Below are 22,463 nucleotides of genomic sequence, written 5' to 3' on the forward strand. Positions count from 1 at the left end.
GAAAACTGCAAAAGGAAATAGCTAGGTTTCAGACCAAATGGGAGTTATCAGGGCCAAGTATTTACTGTATAGCAAATAATCGAGGAATCAGATATTAAAAAAAAATAAATAAATAAAAAAAATAAAAAAAATTAAGGTCTGTTGATTTGGAAAATGCACATAATAAGGTCCCAAGAGGAAAAACTCTTTCAAACATTCCAATCCTATTATGTGAATGGAGCATCATCCATAGCAATATATAGCCTATAATTACATTTAAGTTAGTAGTTAGTCTACTAACAAGTCTTCAGGACTAACTAAGCTGAATAACTGCTGTAAGAAAACTGGCACCTGAAAATCAATAATAAAAAGACAGTATGAAAAGAGGTAGGAACATGTTTGTATGTAGACTTTTATGAAATGTTATTAGTGACAAGCTAATAACATTTATAATGTGCCCAAGTATTAAATACTTGGGCACATTATAGATAAGAAAGGTATCAGACCTTAAAGAAAACACTGAGGCAATTCTTTCTCTAAGTAATCCTATAAATGTTAGAAATGGCAAACTATTACATGAGATTTATCCCAAATTGTTCAGTCTACCTCAGTGTTCTTACTGATCTTACAAAAAAGGGAGTAAAGTTTTTATGGGGAAAAGTGCGACAGAAGGATTTTGATGATCTTAAGTCTATTTTGACAAATCAACTTCTTCTGATTCATCCAAACGTTAGGATTTAAGTTTTATATTTAAACTGCTTCACGGAATTCTATTGCTGGTGTAGTGGAGCAATTCGAGATAAGCTGAAGCCAGCAGCAAATTATTTCCTCAGTGGGAAATTTAGCAGCTCAGAGAGGAATTATTCCATGATAGAGAAATGAGCACTTTATCCCAAGTTATCCTCTTAGAAAGCTAAAGTATATTTGTTATATTATCAGGAAATTGAGCTAAAGTCAGCTCACAAGCCAACGATATTCTTGAATAATGTCAAGGATAAAAACCAAATGATCAGTCTGATTTGAGGCTATTTCTGTGTAGATGTGTAAATTGAAGCTCTTGTAAAATAAGCAATTTTTTTTATTGCTTATTTTACATAGTTCTTGTAAATGTATTGAAAACTGTTTTAGATTAGTTAGTGTAATTTACTATATTATTGTGGTTTTTACTGATTTTGGTGCAATTGTTAATATATTTTCAGAACAATTAGTAAATTAAGACAGTTTTTAGAAATGGCAACAAAAAACCTGGTAGAAATAGAGCAGAGTCAAAAGTTAAGGATATTGGATGACTTGGAACTCAAAAATTGAAAACCTTTATATTGATGACATAAATGAAGAAAAATTAACATGGGAAATTTTGATATTAAAAGGAATTATTCGAAAATCAAATAGGGATTTGTTGAAAGCAGAAAAACGTTTACAAGAACTAAGACAGGAACAGAAAAACAAGGAGAACAATAACAGGAAGGAAAGTGCAGAAATTCATAAGTGATCAGTGAATAATAATAAAACAAGTCAATTAAAACAAGAAAAAATAAGTCATATCGTATATTTGTGTTTGACAATGGAGTCGATACATTGAGTTTCCTGGAAGCTAAAATAAATGATGTGACAAAGGCAATAGAGAAATAGAAAATGAATCAGAACTAATAATTTAAGTAGCAATAAACATAGTATGAGAGAGGATATGAAAGACTTAATGGAAGAAGTAAAACAAAAATGAGAAAATAAAAATGGTTAGTTTATTGCTGAGATATGGCAGTAATGAGTTAGGTAGCAAATGATTCAATGCACAGGCTATATAGAAAAAAATACGTGTAAGAATTGGGATATATGGAATGAATTTGATGGAAGAAAATACTTTAAAAGAGGGATGGTTTGCATTTCACTGGATTTGCATCAGTGAAATATTGAGTTTCCTGGAAGCTAAAATAAATGACGTGACAAAGGCAATAGAGAAATAGAAAATGAATCAGAACTAATAATTTAAGTAGCAATAAACATAGTATGAGAGAGGATATGAAAGACTTGATGGAAGAAGTAAAACAAAAATGAGAAAATAAAAATGGTTAGTTTATTGCTGAGATATGGCAGTAATGAGTTAGGTAGCAAATGATTCAATGCACAGGCTATATAGAAAAAAATACGTGTAAGAATTGGGATATATGGAATGAATTTGATGGAAGAAAATACTTTAAAAGAGGGATGGTTTGCATTTCACTGGATTTGCATCAGTGCCTAGAGAAATTATTTACTGGAATGAGACCAATTGCACAGTCAGAGAAACCAGATCTTGGGAGTAATGTTGAGGATGTGTATGCAAGTTCAGCTAGCATGTGCAAATGTAAAAGTGATATGAATGTCAGTGAACATGGTTATGAATATGTTGAAAGGAAGGATTATGCTTTGGTTCTGGGCATTTTGAGTGTGCTTCGGGAGGAAAAAGAGAAAGCTGCCTAACTGGGCCAAGCACACTGTAGATTTATGTATAAGAAAAAGGGAGGAGGTAACTTGTTATATCCATACAGAAACAAAGCACTTGAGTTTTGTTGCTATGGCGAATACAACGTGGGCTAAAATTGTTGGCATTATTAGTGAAATCTGGCTCTCAGAGTTGGGTGTGGTAACTAGAATTGAGTGTATGCAAAGGATATTTTTAGGAATGACAGAAGAGATAGTAAAGTGGGGGAAGGGGGAGCACTACTAATGATATCAGATCGTCAGAACAGAAACTCGTGAAAGCAATAAACAGTAATAGTGTCCCATGCAGTGAGTTTGAGGCTATCTGGTGTGGAGGCTAAGAGGATGAAATATATAGTGAGATGTTGCTATAGACCCGGTGGTCCATTCGCTGGGGATGAAGATGTCACCATAATATTACTTGTTTAGTACCCATCAAGGTACAAAACAAGTAATATTATGGTGACAAACTATCCAAATATTGATTGGATAGTAGAGATAATGCATAATAAGAACAAAAGAATTTATTGAGCTGTTACAAGACAACTTTCTCAAGCAGCATGAGAAAGAAGCAACTTAAGGACAAAGAGTGTTAGACTTAATTATAGCATCAGAAGGTGTCTCAGTTAAGAATGCAACTGTTTTGCCACCAGTTGGTGACAGTGATCATGCGATACTAGCGAAAGTAACTAACTGTATGGATGTTCCAATCAGGACAGGTCTACTTGCTGAATTACAAATCTAGAAATTATGATAAACTCAGGAGAATACTATCTTTGGTTCCTTAGTATCAGTTACTGAAAGGAAAGGGTTATTAGCAATGAGAGGAATTATGAATAGATGCTTAAATGATCTGGTATCTGAATATGTACCTAAAGTTCGAAGAATAAAATAGGATGGAGTGAAATGGATGTTCAATCTTATTAAGCAAGAGATTCATAAGAAGAAGGTGATATGGAATGAATATCATGAGAATAAGAGTGAGAGGAGTTATGAAATCTATCAAGTTCAAATCAGAAAAGTTATGAGTATTGTACAGAAAGCTAAGTTGGAGTATGAAAGAATGAATGTAGAAGAATAACTTTTCTAAATGCAGATTTAGAAAAGTTATTCAGAAGCAATAATTAAAAATAATGAGTGTTCACTTCACCAATATCTATCAACCTGTTGTATGTATATGTAACATGGTGCAGAGTTCTACTACTATACTGGATGAAGTGCATGTAAAGGAAATTTTAGTAATGTAAGTCTGTCCAATGAAAATTCTTTATTGTTTTGTGATCAGCATAGTTTTTATGAAATGGAGTTGTCAGTCCATACTCAACCTCCAACTTGGAGGACCAGGGTGGCACTCTTTGCCTTGCACACACACACACACAATCCAAGGGTGATACACCACCTGATCCATTTATAGGAAGGGAGTAAGGATATGTCTGGACTTCACACATATCCACACAATCTAAGGTTGATATGTCACTTGACTCGTTCTATTATTGTTAAAAAACGGAGGTACTAAGAATATGTAGTTTAAAATATAAGCAGCTTTTTTATATAAATGTAGTTTAAAATATATATAATTATATATATAAATATAGTTTAAATATGGGGTGCTTAAGGGTCAAAGCTGTATAACTGAGAGGTGACCTCCATGTAGCCTTTAAAGGAATGCGGAGAACTGACCAGGGCTTCTGACCTAATGTCTAATCTTCGCCTTTCCGTGGTGCACCCTGTTAGGTATCTATCTGGATATTGAACGAATGAAGATGGGCTGGCAATTTGGGATTTAGCCGAACAATTTGTATTCTTATTGGCTTAAACCATAATATAAAATGATGGTACAACATGACAGAATTTAATGCCAGTTAAACAAGGCCCCATAATTTTTCCAGGGAACCAGAGTGAACAGAAAAAGTCAGCTACTGGAACAAATCCTAAAACACACCCCAACTCAACATCACCAGAGTTCAAGATCGGTACTATCACCATAAGAAGCCTGAACGGCAAAGAAATAGAGCTAGCTAAGGAATTGGATAAGTACCAGATCGACATAATAGGGGTGACTGAAACAAAAAAAAATGACGAAAACTGGAAAGATCTTTCTGAGCTATAAATACAAAATGTTATATTCAGGCAATGACAATCAAGGAAAAGATGGAGTAGCTATAGTATTCAACACAAAATACAAGGCTGATCTTCTTGGATGGCAGGCAGTCTCAAGTAGAGTGATGTGGGCAAATATCAGAATTGGGTACTGGACAATAAGACTTATTTGTGCCTATGGTTTCACAAAAGGTTCTACTAAGGTAGAAGTGAAGGAATATTTTGAGGCTTTAGAGAAAGCAACTGACACAATGAAAAAGAAAAAGTTGGTCCTTGTTGAGGATCTAAACAGCAGAGTAGGAAATGATTGTCAGACATACAAAAATAATTTTGGGAAAATTTGGAGAAAAGAGCAAAGCTAATAATAATGGCAAATACCTGTTGGATTTCTGCTCAGGACATGGACTGGTTATTACTAAGACAATGTTCCAACATAAAATGTGCACAAATTCACATGGAGAGAAGAGGCAAGGAATAAGAAAAGTTTCATTGACTATGTTATTATTGATAGCGATGTTTTCTCCCTGGTGCAGGACACCAGAGTGTACAGAGGATTTGAAATTGGAAGTGATCACTATTTAGTCTTGAGCAGGATAAAATTGAATTTCATATTGAAAAGAATAACATGTAAGAAAGTTTTAAAGCGAATAAAAGTTGAGCAGCTCTCAGATGTGAACTGTAGACTAAAATACACAAACATTATTCAAGAAAAAATGAAACAGCTTGAGAACAGGAACCGAACATTGGAGATTCAGCAGTAAACCCTGAAGAAAACACTGATTGATTCAGCTAGAGAAGCATCTATTGAGGTTGTCTATAAGGATAGAAAAATCAGAACTTCAAGGAGGACACAAAAAGATAAAGAGGCAGTGAAAGAAAAGAAGAAACATTATCAAAAGTTCCTGGCAAGTAAGTCAACTTATGCTCTTAGAGAATACAGAGGAAAATGTAAGAAAGCGAAGCACTGTGTAAAACTAGCCAAGCAAAAGTCATGGGAAGCCTTTAGTAAGAAAATAGAAAATAAATATCAAGAAGGTGGACAGATATTCTGGAGGATGTTGAAAAGCTCAAAAATGGAGGAAAGAGTGCTGTAAAAGGAATTAGAGATGATAAGGGTGATATAAAACTGGAGAAAAAGATATTCTTGATATATGGAGTAATTACTTTAAAAAATTGCTAAATGAAACAACCAGTGATGACAGCACAAGGTAAAAAACACTCAACAGACATGCAATCAGGGATACATATCCATGATTGGCTTTTGAAATCTAACTGCAGAGTAAAAACACTGCTATATACAATATAATAAACTATGGGTTGAAGTCAGAAAGCTTTCCAGAAGTATGCACAGAGAAGATTGGAGTAAATATGTTAAATCATTAAAGCAGGATATCACTGGAACACAAAGAACAGGCTTTAAAATTTTCAGGCAACTACAAACAGCAGAAAATGACCAATGAAGAAATAATCTAATTTCCAAATAGGATTGGATAGAACGCTATAAAATATTGTGGAATGAAAAACAAGAAATAGAAAACAACGACAAAACTCACAAAATTGAAGATATCAGTATACAGGAAAGTACAGAAGAAATAGTAATGGAACAATTAGAAAAACCCTGGTTCTGGATAGAAAATGTGTTGAGCTCTGTAAATATGCAGACAAGCTTAAAAGGAAACCTACTTAACTCTTCAATAATATCTGGAAATATCAAAGATCCCAAAAGAATGGGAAACTGGAATAGTAATAAATATTCACAAAAAAGGTCCCAAGGACCAATGTGGAAATTACAGAGGCATTACTCTCTTAATAACAGCATCTAAACGACATATGGGCAACACCTCGCCGGATCCGGCCCTAATCTATTTCAGCGAAGTTTGTCTGATTCATGGTGGGAGAAAACATAGTGGGTTCTACTAACTCACATTAAGCTGACATCATATGATTTGCGCAAAACACACTATGTTTTCTCCAACCAAGGTCTCTTTCTCACTTTGACTAGCGGCATGTGTTAACGTGCTAGTCAGAGTTGATGTTGAAACAGTCATTTGTTACAACGTCTCAGTTCGGTACTTGCGTTGGTGTTGTGCTTTGTTCAGTGCCTGCATTGATGTTATGTTCTGTTCGGTGCCTGCGTTGATGTTGTGTTCTGTTCAGTGCCTGCGGTGTAGAAGACAGTTTTGAATATCGCTTATAAATTTGGGACAATGTCAGGGGTTGTTGCAAAAAAAAAAAAAAGTAGATGCAGAGAATCATCAATTTCAAGACAACTGGACGGTGGATTATTATTTTATTCTGAATAAATAAAGGTTTGCCTGTATGTTTGCTGTGCAACGAATCAGTATCCGTCAACGAAGAATACAACTTGAAGAGACACTTTACTTCGAGACATGTGGATCACCCAAAAATTGATGGACAACTATGAAAAGATGAAATACAGAAGTTGAAGAACTTGGATACCCAGCAGCAAATGTTCAACAAGCAAAGAACGCAGTACCACAGCATTGTCAAAGTCAGCTTTGTGGTAAGCGAAAAAATCACCAAGCATTCTAAGTCATTTGGTGAAAGAGAATTTATCAAAGAATGTCTGTTGGATGTTGCAAGTATAATATGTCCTGAAAAGAAAAAAGGCTTTGAGAATATTCGTTTGTCGAGACGTACTGTTGTCCGACAGATAGAAATTATGGCTGATGATATCAAAAAAAGTTTAAAAGAGAAGATTGTAGATTGGAAGCATTTTCAATTGCTTTAGATGACAGCACCGATACAGCACAACTAGCAATATTTATTCGAGGAGTTGATGCGGATTTCAACATCACAGAAGAATTATTGGCGCTTCAGCCGTTAAAAGGAACAACTACTAGTGAAGATATATTTGAAACAGTCAACACAGTCTTCGAGAGATTTGGGCTTAAATGGAATTTACTATTGATGGAGCCCCTGCAATGGTTGGTGCACAGAAGGAATTTATTGGAATAATTCATGAAAGAGCAACAGAACTACAGATCCATCCAGAAAATTTAACAAATTTTCACTGCATTATCCACCAACAAAATCTGTGTGCAAAATCGATTAAATTCACAAATGTTATGGAAGTTGTAGTAGCCAGTATTAACTTTATTAAGTCATGTGCACTTAATCACCACCAATTTAAGGAGTATTTGGCAGACCTATTTTCGGATTATGAAGATGTGTCTTATTATTGTGAAGTGAGGTGGTTGAGTAAAGGTAAAATGTTAAAACGATTTTATGATCTGAGACAAGACATTGCAGATTTTATGGACATAAAAGGAAACACAATTAACCAAGTAAAAGATGATGAGTGGGTGTGTGATTTAGCATTCCTTGTAGATCTCACCGGATACCTAAACGAACTGAATCTTAAATTGGAAAAACAAGGCCAATTGGTTCATAAACTGCATGGACATTTCAAAGCTTTTTGTAATAAACTAAGATTGTTGGAAAGTCAGATAAGAACTAAAAATTGTTATCATTTTCCTACTCTAGCAACTCATAAAAATATCCCTTATAATTGTTATGGAGATGAACTGAAGGCAATAATAGAGCAATTTGATACAAGGTTTGCCGACTTCTCCACATTCGCTATATTTGCTCGTCCGATGAATGCTGATGTAAATAATGTGCCAGAAAACTTACAGATGGAACGTATTGAGCTTCAGGTGGATTTAGTGCTAAAATCGCAATTTAACAACATTGCTTTGACGGATTTTTATAAATTTTATTTGGTGGAAGAAAAATATACAAATTTATGCGCCTTTTCAAGAAAAATCATTTGTCTTTTTGGCAGCACATATATGTGTGAACAGTTTTTTTTCGAGGATGAAATACAATAAATCAAAAATTCGGACAAGAATAACGGACGAAAACCTCGAAAATTCTATGCGATTATCCTTAAGTAATATTAACGTCAATATTGATAGTTTCATAGTTGAAGTACAAGGCCAATCTTCACATTAAATTGTTATGTCGTTCATAATATTATAAATAAATGAAATATGAAGTAGCAACTTGTTTTAATTCATTTAATAATTTGGTCCAGCCCTTGACTCGGAGACAAAATGATAATTTGGCCCCCAAACTAGGAAAGGTTGCCAATGCCTGATCTAAACTATATGCAAACATCTTAAAGAACAGACTAATTAAATATACAGAAAATTATTTAGAAGAACGGTGTTGTTTTAGAAGAGGGAGAGGATGCACAGATGGCTCTTTAACAATGCAACAGATCCTAAAATAAAGAAAAGAATTTAACCTGGCCACTTTTCTTCTATTTATTGACTGTGAAAAGGCGTATGATAACTTGAACAGAAATCTACTCTGGAAAATATTACAAGATGATAAAATACCTCCTCAATTAATTAAAGCAATAAAAAGTCTATACAGAGAAACAAAAATTTGAAGATGGAAAATTATCAGAACCTATAATTATATATATAAAGAAAGGAGTAAGGGATTTATGATTTAGGGATTTTTTTTTTGGGATTTGGGATTTAGCCGACCAAATTGTATTCTTATTGGTTAAACCAAAATAAAAAATGATGGTACAACATGACAAAATTTCATGCCAGCTGGGGCGTCGCCTGGTTAAACAAGGCCCCTGTTGTTTTCGCCAGGAAACCAGGGTGAACAGCGAAAAGTCAGCTACTGGAACAAATCTGAAAACAAACCCCAACTCAACATCACCAGAGTTAAAGATCGGTACTATCAACATAAGAAGCCTGAATGGCAAAGAAATGGAGCTAGCTGAGGAATTAGATAAGTACCAGATTGACATAATAGGGGTGACTGAAACAAAAAAGACCAAAACTGGTGAGATCTTTCTGAGCAATAAATACAAAATGTTATATTCAGGCAATGACAATCAAGGAAAAGGAGTAGCAGCCATGGTATTCAACACAAAATACGAGGCTAATCTTCTTGAATGGCAGTCAGTCTCAAGTAGAGTAATGTGGGCAAATATGAGAATGGGGAACTGGACAATGAGACTTATTTGTGCCTATGGTCCCACAGAAGGTTCTACTAAGGTAGAAGTGGAGGAATTTTTCGAGGCTTTAGAAAAAGCAACTGACACAATGAAAAAGGAAAAGGTGGTCAACTGACACAATGAAAAAGGAAAAGGTGATCTAAATAGCAGAGTAGGAAATGATTGTGAGACACAAAAATATTTTGGGAAAATTTGGAGAAAAGAGCACAGCTAATAATAATGGCAAATATCTGTTGGATTTCTGCTCAGGACATGGACTGGTTATTAATAACACCATGTTCCAACATAAAAATGTGCACAAATTCACATGAAGAGAAGAGGATAGGAATAAGAAAAGTCTCATTGACTATGTTATTGTTGATAGTGATGTTTTCTCCCTGGTGCAGGACACCAGAGTGTACAGAGGATTTGAAATTGGAAGTGATCACTATTTAGTCTTGAGCAGAATAAAATTGAATTTCATATTGAAAAGAATAACATGCAAGAAAGTTTTAAAGCGAATAAAAGTTGAGCAGCTCTCAGATGTGGACTAAAATACAGAAAGATTATTGAAAAGAAAATGAAAGAGTTTGAGAACAGGAATCAAACCTTGGAGATTCAGTGGCAAACTCTGAAGAAAACATTGATTGATTCTGCCAGAGAGGTGTGTGGTGAGGTTGTGTGCAAGGATAAAAAAAATCAGAACTCCCTGGTGGACACAGGAAGTTAAAGAGGCAGTGAAGGAAAAAGAAGAAAGCATATCAAAAGTTCCTGGCAAATAAGTCAGCTTTTACTCTTACAGAATACAGAGACAAATGTAGGAAAGCTAAACAGTGTGTAAAACTAGCTAAACAAAAGTCATGGGAGGACTTTGACAAGAATATAGAAAATAAATATCAAGAAGGTGGCAAAATATTCTGGAGGTTGTTGAAGAAGCTTAGGAATGGAGGAAAGAGTGCTATAAAAGGAGTTAGAGATGATAAAGGTGACATGAAAACAGGAGAAAAAGATATCCTTGAAGTATGGAGTAATTACTTTGAAAAACTGCTAAATGAAACAAGCAGTGATGACAGCACAGTGAAAAAAAACACTGACCAGGCATGCAGTCAGGAATACATATCCATACTTGAAGTAGAAAAAGCCATCAAAGGCTTGAAATGTGGAAAGGCAGCAGGAGTAGATGATATTCGACCAGAAATGCTGAAGTATGGTGGTATAAAAGTCTTACAGTGGCTGCACTGCATAGTTCAGAAAGCCCAGCCAGAGAGATGAATTCCCGATGATTGGAATAGAGCTCTTATAGTACCCATATATTAAAAAGGGAAATAAAACAATGTGAGAATTACGGATTTATTTCCCTACTGAGTGTTCCTGGCAAGATCTATGCAAGTATACTTGAGAAACGGTTGAGAAGAATCGTGGAAGAAAAGCTTGGTGAAGAACAAGCTGAATTCAGGCCAAATAGAGGCTGTCAGGATCAGATCTTCACTTCACGACAAATAGTCGAGAAAGCATGGGAATATAACAAAGATCTGTATTTAAGTTTTGTCGATTTGGAAAAGGCATATGACAAGGTGCCAAGAGAGAAGCTATTCAATACGCTGCAGTCATATGGTGTCAATGGGGCATTATATCAAGCAATACTTAGTCTTTATTTGAGTTGTAAGTCAGCAGTTAGAATTGAAGGAAATACAGGAAGATGGTTTAATGTTAAATCTGGTGTGAGACAAGGATGTTATCCCCTCTGTTATTCATTATCTACATGGATTACATTATGAAGGAAAGTGGTATTAAACCTGATATCAAAACTGGAGATGATAATGTCAGCTCTTTGCTTTATGCGGATGATGTTATACTTCTGAATAAATCCGCTACAAGTCTGCAAGATTCTCTGACTAAATTGAATAGCTGTTGTAATAGACATGGTATGAAGGTCAGCAATAAAAAGACAGACAATGAAAATAGGTAGAATCATTGAAAATGTCAACTGTGTTGTGAATGGAGAACCTGTGGAACAAGTAAAACATTTCAGCTACTTAGGCACGATTTTTACTGAAGATGGTAAATGAAATATAGAAATAGACAACAGAATCAGCAAAGCTGGTATGGTGGGAAGTCAATTGAATAAATTCATATGGAATAAGAGAGAAATTAGTCGGAACACTAAATTAGCTGTATACAAGACAGTGTTCAAACCAGTTTTAACTTATGGATCTGAGAGCTGGGTCAGAAGTAAAACACTTGACCAAAGACTAGAGATCGCAGATATGAGAGTCCTGAGAAAGATTAGAGGCGTGAACAGATGGCATCAATGGCAATATCATATTAAAAATGAGGATATTAGGAAAGAACTTGACATTGTCGGCATTCAGGAATGCATTAGCAGAGCTAATCTCAGGTGGTATGGTCACTTAAATAGAATGGGAGAGGAAAGATTAGCAAAACAAGTGTTCTCTGCCAGGTTGGCAGGAAAACGACCCAGAGGAAGACCAAGATATAGGTGGATTGATACAGTACAAAGTGCCTCTGACGATAGAAATATAAGAGATGATAATGTTGGAGTCTTGACAAGTAACAGACTGATTTGGAGGAAAATTGTAGATAGGAAGTTAGTAATGATGTAAATTTTTCATGTAGTACTGTCATATCCTGTACACCCCTTGAGGGTACATGGCAGGAATTTGATGATGATGATGATGATGAGAAAGGAGTAAGACATGGCTGTGGTTTATCCCCAATCCTATTCAACATTTTCATACACAGAATCCTAAAAGAATGGAAAACAACTTTCAAAGATGAAATTAACAAATAATATATAGCTAAACACAATATTTTATGCAGGTGATCAAGTACTTGCAAATTTCAAATTCAGAAGATAAACTCCAAATTGCAACTAACCATTTAAATGAAATAGCAGAAAAATTTAAAATGAAAATCTCTGAAACAAAAGCTATGGCAATGTGTGGAAACACCATTCAAAAAGTCAAAATAATATTATGTCTAAAATAATAGAACAAGTTACAGAATTCAAATACTTAGGAAATATAATCTATGCAATACAATACTGATTCACAATTGCAGTAAGACTACAAATTTACAATAGAATGAATGGCATAATTAAAAGAAATTTTGGAAAATAAATGACTAAAGAAAAATTAAGATTACATAATATCTAAAACACCTCTCAAATTTGGAAGTGAAACTTGGATTCTAAAACAAAGAAACAGACAAAGATCGGAAGCAGCAAAGATGAAGTTTCTTACAACTCTACTCACTATATTACATAAAAAAGAAAAACACAGAAAAAAGAGAACAATTAGATACAAAAAACATCATACAAGAAATAGAAGAATACCAACAAAATTGGCTACACCACATAGAAAGGATGAACAACAAGAGGATTTCTAAACTAGCACTAGAATATAAACCTACAGGAAGAAGAGATAGATGTCGAAGATTAAGATGGAAAGATCAACTTCATCTGCCGAGCAGGAACAGGACATAAAAAGCCTATACCTAAATTGCTCAGACAATGATGACGACTTAAAGTAAAAAAAGCCATCAAAAGCCAGAAATGTGGAAAGGCAGCTGGAGTAGATGATATTTGACCAGATATGCTCAAGTATTTAGGTATAAAAAGGTGGTGCACTGCATAGTTCACAAGGCTTGGACAGAGGGTCAAATTTCAGATGATTGGAGTAGAGCTCTCATAGTACCAATATACAAAAAGGAAAATAAAATGGAATGTGAGAATTACAGAGGTATTTCCCTACTGACTGTTCCTAGTAAGATTTATGCAAGTATACTTGAGAAACGGTTGAGAAGGATTGTAGAAAGGAAGCTTGGTGAAGAACAAGTTGGATTCACACTAAATAAAGGCTGTCAGGATCAGATCTTCACTTTACAACAACTAATTGAGAAATCATGGGAATATGACAAAGATCTGTATTTATGTTTTATAGATCTGGAAAAGGCATAAAACAAGGTGTCAAAGGAAAAGCTATTCAAAATGCTACAGTTGTATGGTGTCAATGGGGCATTATATCAAGCAATACATAGTCTTTATTAGTCAGCAGTTTAAATTGAAGGAAGGAAGATGGTTTCATCTTAAATCTGGTGTCAGACAAGGATGTACATTATCCCCTGTTATTCTTTATCTATATGGATTGCATTATGAAGGAAAGTAGTATTAAACCTGATATCGAAATTGGAAATGTTAATCTCAGTTCTGTGAGGTGATGTTATACTTCTAAACAACTCCAGCACAAGTCTGCAAGATTCTCCGACTAAACTGAATAACTGTTGTAATAGTATGGTATGAAAGTCAGCATTAAAAAGACAGACAATGAAAACAGGCAGAACATTGAAAATATCAACTGCATTCGTGAATGGAGAAGGTATAGAACAAGTAAAACATTTCAGCTACTTAGGCATGATTTTTAGTGAAGATGGTAAGTTAAATATGGAAACAACAGAATCAACAAAGTTGGTATGGTAACAAGTCAAATGAATAAATTTATGTGGAATAAGAGAGAAATTAGTCAAAACACTAAATTAGCTGTATACAAGACCGTGTTCAAGCCAATTTTAACTTATGGATCTGAGAGCTGGGTTAGAAATAAAACACTTGACCAAAGACTAGAGACCGCAGACATGAGGGTCCTAAGAAAGATTAGAGGCATGAACAGGTGGCATCAATGGCAATATCATATTAAAATCGAGGATATTAGGAAAGAACTTGACATTGTTAGCATCCAGGAATGCATTAGCAGAGCTAAACTCAGGTGGTATGGTCACTTAACAGAATGATAGAGGAAAGATTAGCAAAACAAGGTCTCTGTCAGGTTGGCAGGAAAAAGACCTAGAGGAAGACCAAAGATGTAGGTGTATTTATACAGTAAAAAGTGCCTTAATAGACAGAGATATAAGATTCGATAATGTTGAAGTCTTGACAGGTAACGGATTGATTTGGAGGAAAACCGTAGATAGGAAGTTAGTAGTGATGTAAGTTTTTCATGTAGTACTATTATATCCTGTACACCTCTTGAGGGTATGTCAGGAATTTGATGATGATGAGTTTAAAATATCAGTTATTGTGCAAAAGATTATGTTCGGTGTTTTTATTCATCAACACTGCTAAATTTGAGTTATTAAATATGCTTTTCTGCATGTTCGTTCAAGGAACTTAGTAAATTATTTATATTATAAGAATAAAAAATGGACATACTAAGAATATATAAGTGATTGAAGCAATCATAAGAAAAGTGTTTAAGATCAAGATCAATTCAGCCATTTCTGTGTATTGTCCAAACAGACAGACATCATTTCAACATAGATAATTTATCTGAACAAAAAAATGCGTGGTACTGTACGCCCACAGATGCAAGACCCTTTAACACTTTTGTGCATGTCAAAAGAAGGAGAATTCATTCCAATAATAGGATAATCAATGCGTTTCATGGGATGAGTATTTATTATTGTAAGTCGAAAAATTCGCTTTTCTTTCATGAAAATTCTAGTTCATAAAATGGTAACTATTTTGCTTGTACAACAGTTGGAAAATTTATGTATAAAGCATGTGACTTCACATGTTGGTGGCCAATTCATGCATCCTTTATTTCTTTCTCTCCTTCAGCATGAATTGACTCTTCTTGGCACAAAGCCAAGGTCGGCTCTATGAAGTGTGGGTGTACAATAGGTATTTACAGACTATCATGCCTCTACATATAACAACCAGTGAAGTTTATGTCTTTGTACTTAGTACTTAAGTGCTAAAGTACATGACCACAAACTTCAAATTAAATATATAATACTTAATGAAGCACATATTACTAATAGTTATATACCTTACTGATGATACAACTGGTTCATGGCCACATTGGTCAGATAATAGCCAGTTGTATACTACTTGTGGTGCAAAAAGATACAGCGGTGGACATTCCATATTTATAGAAATAAAAGCTTCTTTTCTGGACCACAGCAATTGGTATAACCCCTTTAAAAAATAAGATGAAAAATTTTAGCAGTTTCAACGTGCGTATCTGAATTTCCATATTATGAAATTTATAAAACAAAAGTTAATATTATTTATATCTATTAACAATAAAACCTTGTAAATTTCAACATTCGATAAATAAATTATTCCAATTAGGTTAATCAGAATAATTTGTTTTTCTAGAAAGCCTGTTTAGCTCAGTGGATGTGGTGTTTGCAAACCACAGTGATTGACCGCACGAAGGAAGACTTTGTTTCGAATCTAGTAGTCGACTAGAGGAAATTTTCTAAGCCTTTTTTCGACCGGTTCCTGGGTTAGTCGATCTCTGGCACTGATAAACGAGTTTTTTCCTCCTGGAAACTCGGGTTTTTCGTCCCGTAAACTCAAGAAAATCGACCATAGAAGCCACATTATTTCAGACATAAAATATATTGTGTTAAGGTTATGGACAATGAGATGGCAGCACTTGTTGAGCTGTCTCTCTCTTCACTGTGAGCCGCTTAATTAGTGATAGTCTTGGGCCAGCTATCTCTAATTGGCTGCCAGTGGAGATTGAACTGCCCACTCAGTCTCCAAAAGTTAGATAGGGCTAAACGGCCTCACCTACTCCCTATATGGGAATAAAAAGGAGTTAGATGATTTTTTTATTTGTTTTTCTAATTTTTCATTGATATCAATTCTTTTATTTTGTAAATTTAATTAACTAACTTAACTACTAAAAATGTACATCCAAAATTAAACTTAACTCTTCGTATTAGTGTTTCACAGTATAAACAATGCCAAAAGAGGGGGGGAAAATACATTTATTAAAGTTAGTAATATTTCTCTGGTTTTCTATCAGGAATTTTCAAAGTACTTTTAAGGGTAGAAAAACTCATGAAGTATTAGTAAGTTTAATAAATGTATTTTCCCCCTCTTTTGGAGTTATTTATATACTTTGAAGCGTGATTATGAATAATCAACAACACCTAAGCCTTTCCATATGTATTATACGAGGGTTGTCTGAAAAGTTCTTGGCCTAACAATGAAAAAACAAATTTATAATTTCGTTAACATTAATACATTTATTCCAGTGATGCTCCAGCATCATTATCCCATCCCTGTAGTGGTTCTCAGTAAGATCATCAAAATATCCCTCTACAACTGCACACACCTTTTGATTCGAAGAAAAACACTGACCAGAGACGAAGAGTTTTAGTTTTGGGAAGAGACAGAAGTCAGAGGAAGCCAAATCTGGGGAATAGAGTGGATGTTCCAACAATTTATAGTGCAGATCCCTTAATTTTCCCATTGCCAAAACACCTTTGTGGGGAGGTGCACTGTCCTGATGAAAGATGATTTTTTTCTTCTGCAAACCGGGTTTTTTCTCACGGATTTTTTCGTCTAGTCGGTCAAAAGATCAGAATAATATTCCCTGGTTATTGTTTTACCCTTTTAAAGATAATTAATAAACAAAATACCTTTAGCATTCTAAAACACCGATGCTATGACCTTTCCTGCAGATGGAACTGACTTTGTGTTCTTTGGCACTGAACAACTGGCTTCTGTCCACTGTTTTGACTGCTGTTTGGATTCTGGTGTGTAATAGTGAATCTAAGTCTCATCGGTAGTAATAAATCAACGCACAAAATCAGTTTTATTCTTGTTAAAACGCTCCAAAGCACTGTTCACAGATTTTCATGCGAGTGCGTTTTTGATCTGCTGTGAGCAAGCCTGGCACACATCTTGCGTAAAGCTTTTTCATATGCAATTCTTCATGTAAAATATATCCTACATGTTTTTTTGGAATGCCTATAGTCTCAGCAATTTCATGCACTCAATCAATGATTTCTGGTGTTGTTACACTTTTTGGACGTCCTTCACGTGGATCATTTCAATCAAGGCTGGTACGGCCACGTTTAAACTCGGCAGCCGATTTCTTAATTGTCGAAAACGATGGAAAAGAGTGCCCATAAACGTTCATGAACTTCGAATGAATTTCTTTTGGCATTAAACCTTCTTTTATAAAGAATTTTATAATTGCAAGATACTCAATTTTATCCATTTCAAGGGATACAGATCATCCAATACAAGTCATCCAATACCATATCACACTCAATCAGTGATTTCTGGTGTTGTTACACTTTTTGGACGTCCTTCACGTGGATCATTTCAATCAAGGCTGGTACGGCCACGTTTAAACTCGGCAGCCCATTTCTTAATTGTCGAAAATGATGGAAAAGAGTGCCCATAAACGTTCATGAACTTCGAATGAATTTCTTTTGGCATTAAACCTTCTTTTATAAAGAATTTTATAATTGCAAGATACTCTATTTTATCCATTTCAAGGGATACAGACAACACTTTTGCTTCAAACAGCTGCATAAAACAAACTACTTGATAGAATGACTTGCAATTTCACATGGGTGCTGATGACAGATGTTCCAACTTAGAAAAAAAAAAAATATTGCTGATAGCTTTGCATTTTATGGTCGAGAACTTTTCAGACCACCCTCGTATGTATTAAAATAACTCTGTTTCAAAAAACAGCGGTAATAAATTAAACAAGTTAGTGAGAAAATGGACTGTTAAAATACTGACTTAACAGACTATTCAAACAGCATTTTCTTTTTGGTGTCACATTTTTTTTTCTCTTTTTTCATCTTACAATTATTCTTATAAGTGGGAGGAAAAAAAAAATTGTAAAATGCAACATGGATCTTTCCAAAATTTGCTTTGCATATTTACTACCAGAGTCACAAAATTAACTTTGATTTTTCTTAAATATTCTCATTTTAGTACGTCACTCATATTTATTCTGTGCAAAACATACTGGTAGCTTACTTCCTACTTTAAATATCACATATACTTTTGAATTTTTATCCATTTTGATAATATCATTATCCATAATTATGTTAAAAGTTTTGTTTCTTATTTGTTCTTCTCTCCATACTAATTTTCCTGTAATGATGAAAGGTCATAGCAGCTGATTTCTGATTATGCTATATTTACATTGTTTTAACTATGTAATTAAACAAAGTGAGAGAAACAAAACTTTTTATACATTGTACAGAATTTATGGGGCCAAAAACACTCAACGTTTCAAACTCTATATCAAGGTCATCAAAGGAATACATATATGCACAGGACACTACACCAAAGTAAGCTAAATCTAAACACTTTGTTGAGTGTTTACACCTCTGATAAAAAAATCAAATCAAATAAAAAAAAATATATATATATATATATATATATATATATATATAAAATAATTTTTTATACATAGCTATAATAATATACAGATGATTAAAAAAAAATACAGTGGAACTACATCAAACACATTTCTAAAATCCCCTTATCTTAAAGTTTTCTTGTGTTGGAATGTTATATAGGTTGCAGATGAGTCCTCCAGATTCTTGGAATTACTAATTTATCATTCATGTTGAGATTGGGATGATGTTTCAGCATTTCACAAGCTTCCTTGAATTTTCTTTCAAGCCATGCAGTGTACCTTTGTACCTTTCCAGTTTATTCAGTGACATGTTTTAAGTGCATTGTCTGACAGGCCTGTTTTACCATCATCATCATCAAATTCCTGCCATGTACCCTCAAGGGGTGTACAGGATATGATAGTACTACATGAAAAAAATTACATCATTATTAATTTCCTATCTACAATTTTCATCCAAATCAGTCTGTTACTTGTCAACACTCCAACATTATCAGATCTTATATTTCTATCGTCTAAAGCACTTTGTACCGTATCAATCCACCTATATCTAGGTCTTCCTCTGGGTCGTTTTGCTGCCAACCTGGCAGAGAACACTTTTTTGCTAATCTTTCCTCGCCCATTCTGTTTAAGTGACCATACCACCTGAGATTAGCTCTGCTAACGCATTCCTGGATGCTGACAATGTCAAGTTCTTTCCTAATATCCTCGTTTTTAATATGATACTGCCATTGATGCCATCTGTTCACGCCTATAATCTTTCTCAGGACTCTCATATCTGTGGTCTCTAGTCTTTGGTCAAGTGTTTTACTTCTGACCCAGCTCTCAGATCCATAAGTTAAAACTGGTTTGAACACTGTCTTGTATACAGCTAATTTAGTGTTCCGACTAATTTCTCTCTTATTCCATATGAATTTATTCAATTGACTTCCCACCATACCAGTTTTGCTGATTCTGTTGTCTATTTCTATATTTAATTTACCAACTTCAGTAAAAATAGCTGAAGTAAAACATTTCAGCTTTTTATAGCTGAAATGTTTTACTTGTTCCACAGGTTCTCCATTCACAACACAGTTGATATTTTCAATGATTCTGCCTATTTTCATTGTCTTTGTCTTTTTATTGCTGACCTTCATACCATATCTATTACAACAGCTATTCAATTTAGTCAGAGAATCTTGCAGACTTGTAGCTGATTTATTTAGAAGTATAACATCATCTGCATAAAGCAAAGAGCTGACATTAACATCTCCAATTTTGATATCATGTTTAATACCACTTTCCTTCATAATGTGATCCATATAGATAATGAATAACAGAGGGGATAATGTACATCCTTGTCTCACACCAGATTTAATATTAAACCATCTTCCTGTATTTCCTTCAATTCTAACTGCTGACTCACAACTCAAATAAAGACTAAGTATTGCTTGATATAATGCCCCATTGACACCATATAACTGCAGCGTATTGAATAGCTTCTCTCTTGGCACCTTGTCATATGCCTTTTCCAGATCGACAAAACTTAAATATAGATCTTTGTTATATTCCCCAAGCTTTTCTTCCACGATTCTTCTCAACCGTTTCTCAAGTATACTTGCATAGATCTTGCCAGGAACACTCAGTAGGGAAATACCTCTGTAATTCTCACATGCAGTTTTATTTCCCTTTTTATATATGGGTACTATGAGAGCTCTACTCCAATCATCGGGAATTCGTCCCTCAGTCCAGGCTTTCTGAACTATGCAGTGCAGCCACTGTAAGACTCTTATACCACCATACTTCAGCATTTCTGGTCGAATATCATATTCTATATTCTTGCCAAAGTCCTCCCATGACTTTTGTTTAGCATTCTTGCATTTGTCTCTATATTCTCTAAGAGCACAAGCTGACTTATTTGACAGGAACTTTTGGTATGCTTTCTTCTTTTCCTTCACTGCCTCTTTAACTTCCTGTGTCCACCAGGGAGTTCTGATTTTTTTTATCCTTACAGACAACCTCACCACATGCCTCTCTGGCAGAATCAATCAATGTTTTCTTAGAGTTTGCCACTGAATCTCCAAGGTTTGATTCCTGTTCTCAAACTCTTTCATTTTTTCTTCAATAATCTTTGTGTATTTTAGTCTACAGCTCACATCTGAGAGCTGCTCAACTTTTATTCGCTTTAAAACTTTCTTACATGTTATTCTTTTCAATATGAAATTAAATTTTATCCTGCTCAAGACTAAATAGGGGTCACTTCCAATTTCAAATCTTCTGTACACTCTGGTGTCCTGCCCCAGGGAGAAAACATCACTATCAACAATAACATAGTCAATGAGACTTTTCTTATTCCTAGCCTCTTCTCTCCATGTGAATTTGTGCACATTTTTATGTTGGAACATGGTGTTAGTAATAACCAGTCCATGTCCTGAGCAGAAATCTAACAGGTATTTGCCATTATTATTAGCTTTGCTCTTTTCTCCAAATTTTTCCAAAATATTTTTATATGTCTGACAATCATTTCCTACTCTGCTATTTAGATCCCCAACATGGATCATCTTTTCCTTTTTCATTGTGTCAGTTGCTTTTTCTAAAGCCTCAAAAAATTCCTGCACTTCTACCTTAGTAGAACCTTCTGTGGGGCCATAGGCACAAATAAGTCTCATTGTCCAGTTCCCCATTCTCATATTTGCCCACATTACTCTACTTGAGACTGACTGCCATTCAAGAAGATTAGCCTCGTATTTTGTGTTGAATACTATGGCTACTCCTTTTCCTTGATTGTCATTGCCTGAATATAACATTTTGTATTTATTGCTCAGAAAGATCTCACCAGTTTTGGTCTTTTTTGTTTCAGTCACCCCTATTATGTCGAGCTGGTACTTATCTAATTCCTCAGCTAGCTCCATTTCTTTGCCATTCAGGCTTCTTACGTTGATAGTACCGATCTTTAACTCTGGTGATGTTGAGTTGGGGTTTATTTTCATATTTGTTTTAACATAGTGAAGGAATTTAATGTGGCATTTGTGTTCATCTTTTCTTGTTGGAATAGTGTGTCTAATTTTCCTATGGAGGATAGGTTGCAGGTATAGTGAATTTTGTTAACCCACAGTTAGTGGGCAACGGGATCTTTGGATGAGCTCAGTATACTTTTTAATTTTGCAGAAGATTTGAAAGTTGCCTTAATGTCATATTTATGTAGTGTTCTATTTTTTCTGATATTCCACTAATGTATGGTATGGTTATGGTATTCTTGTAATTGGGTAAATCGGGTAAAGGATTAAACTAAATTTATTACTGTATTCTGTTTTGCTTTTCACTGTATTGCTGTGGAGGATCTTGTGAACTGTTTTTTGTTGTAGCCATTTTTTATGAACATTTGTCTAATAATTTCAAATTCCTTCTTCAGCACCTATTCATTGCAGCAAATTCTTCGAACAAGAAAAGACAAACACACAAATGCCACATTAAATTTCTTCACTATGGTCAGCCTATGCACGTGAAACATTTTGAAGAATCAACTGGAAAGGTGGCAAGTCCCTACACCACACCGAAACCTGGTTTGAAAGAAAATTCAAAGCTGCTTGTGAGATACTAAAACATCCCAATCTCAACATGAATGATAAATTAGTAATTCCAAGAATCTGGAGGACTCACCTACAACCCATATGGCATCCAGAAAACATGATGGCAGAACCCTAACACAAGAAAGCCTTAAGATAAGAGGATGTTAGAGATGTGTTGGATGTAGTAAT

At 34.6% G+C, this 22,463-nt stretch overlaps 1 protein-coding gene across 2 annotated transcripts in view; it reads right to left on the reverse strand.

Annotated features, from left to right (window-relative positions):
- Positions 1-22,463, reverse strand: part of RNaseZ (ribonuclease Z) — a 336,200-nt gene that overhangs the window by 53,538 nt on the left and 260,199 nt on the right. For both annotated transcript variants that reach the window (XM_090407253.1, XM_090407252.1), the window contains one exon: positions 15,370-15,518. In XM_090407253.1, the coding sequence (XP_090263379.1) occupies positions 15,370-15,518 (149 nt within the window). The remainder of the gene's footprint in view (positions 1-15,369; positions 15,519-22,463) is intronic.

The sequence above is a fragment of the Typopeltis vanoorti genome, chromosome 17 (genome assembly GCF_054136105.1).
Source record: "Typopeltis vanoorti isolate ZY-2024b chromosome 17, IOZ_Tvanoo_1.0, whole genome shotgun sequence".
Classification (NCBI taxonomy): Eukaryota; Metazoa; Arthropoda; class Arachnida; order Uropygi; family Thelyphonidae; genus Typopeltis; species Typopeltis vanoorti.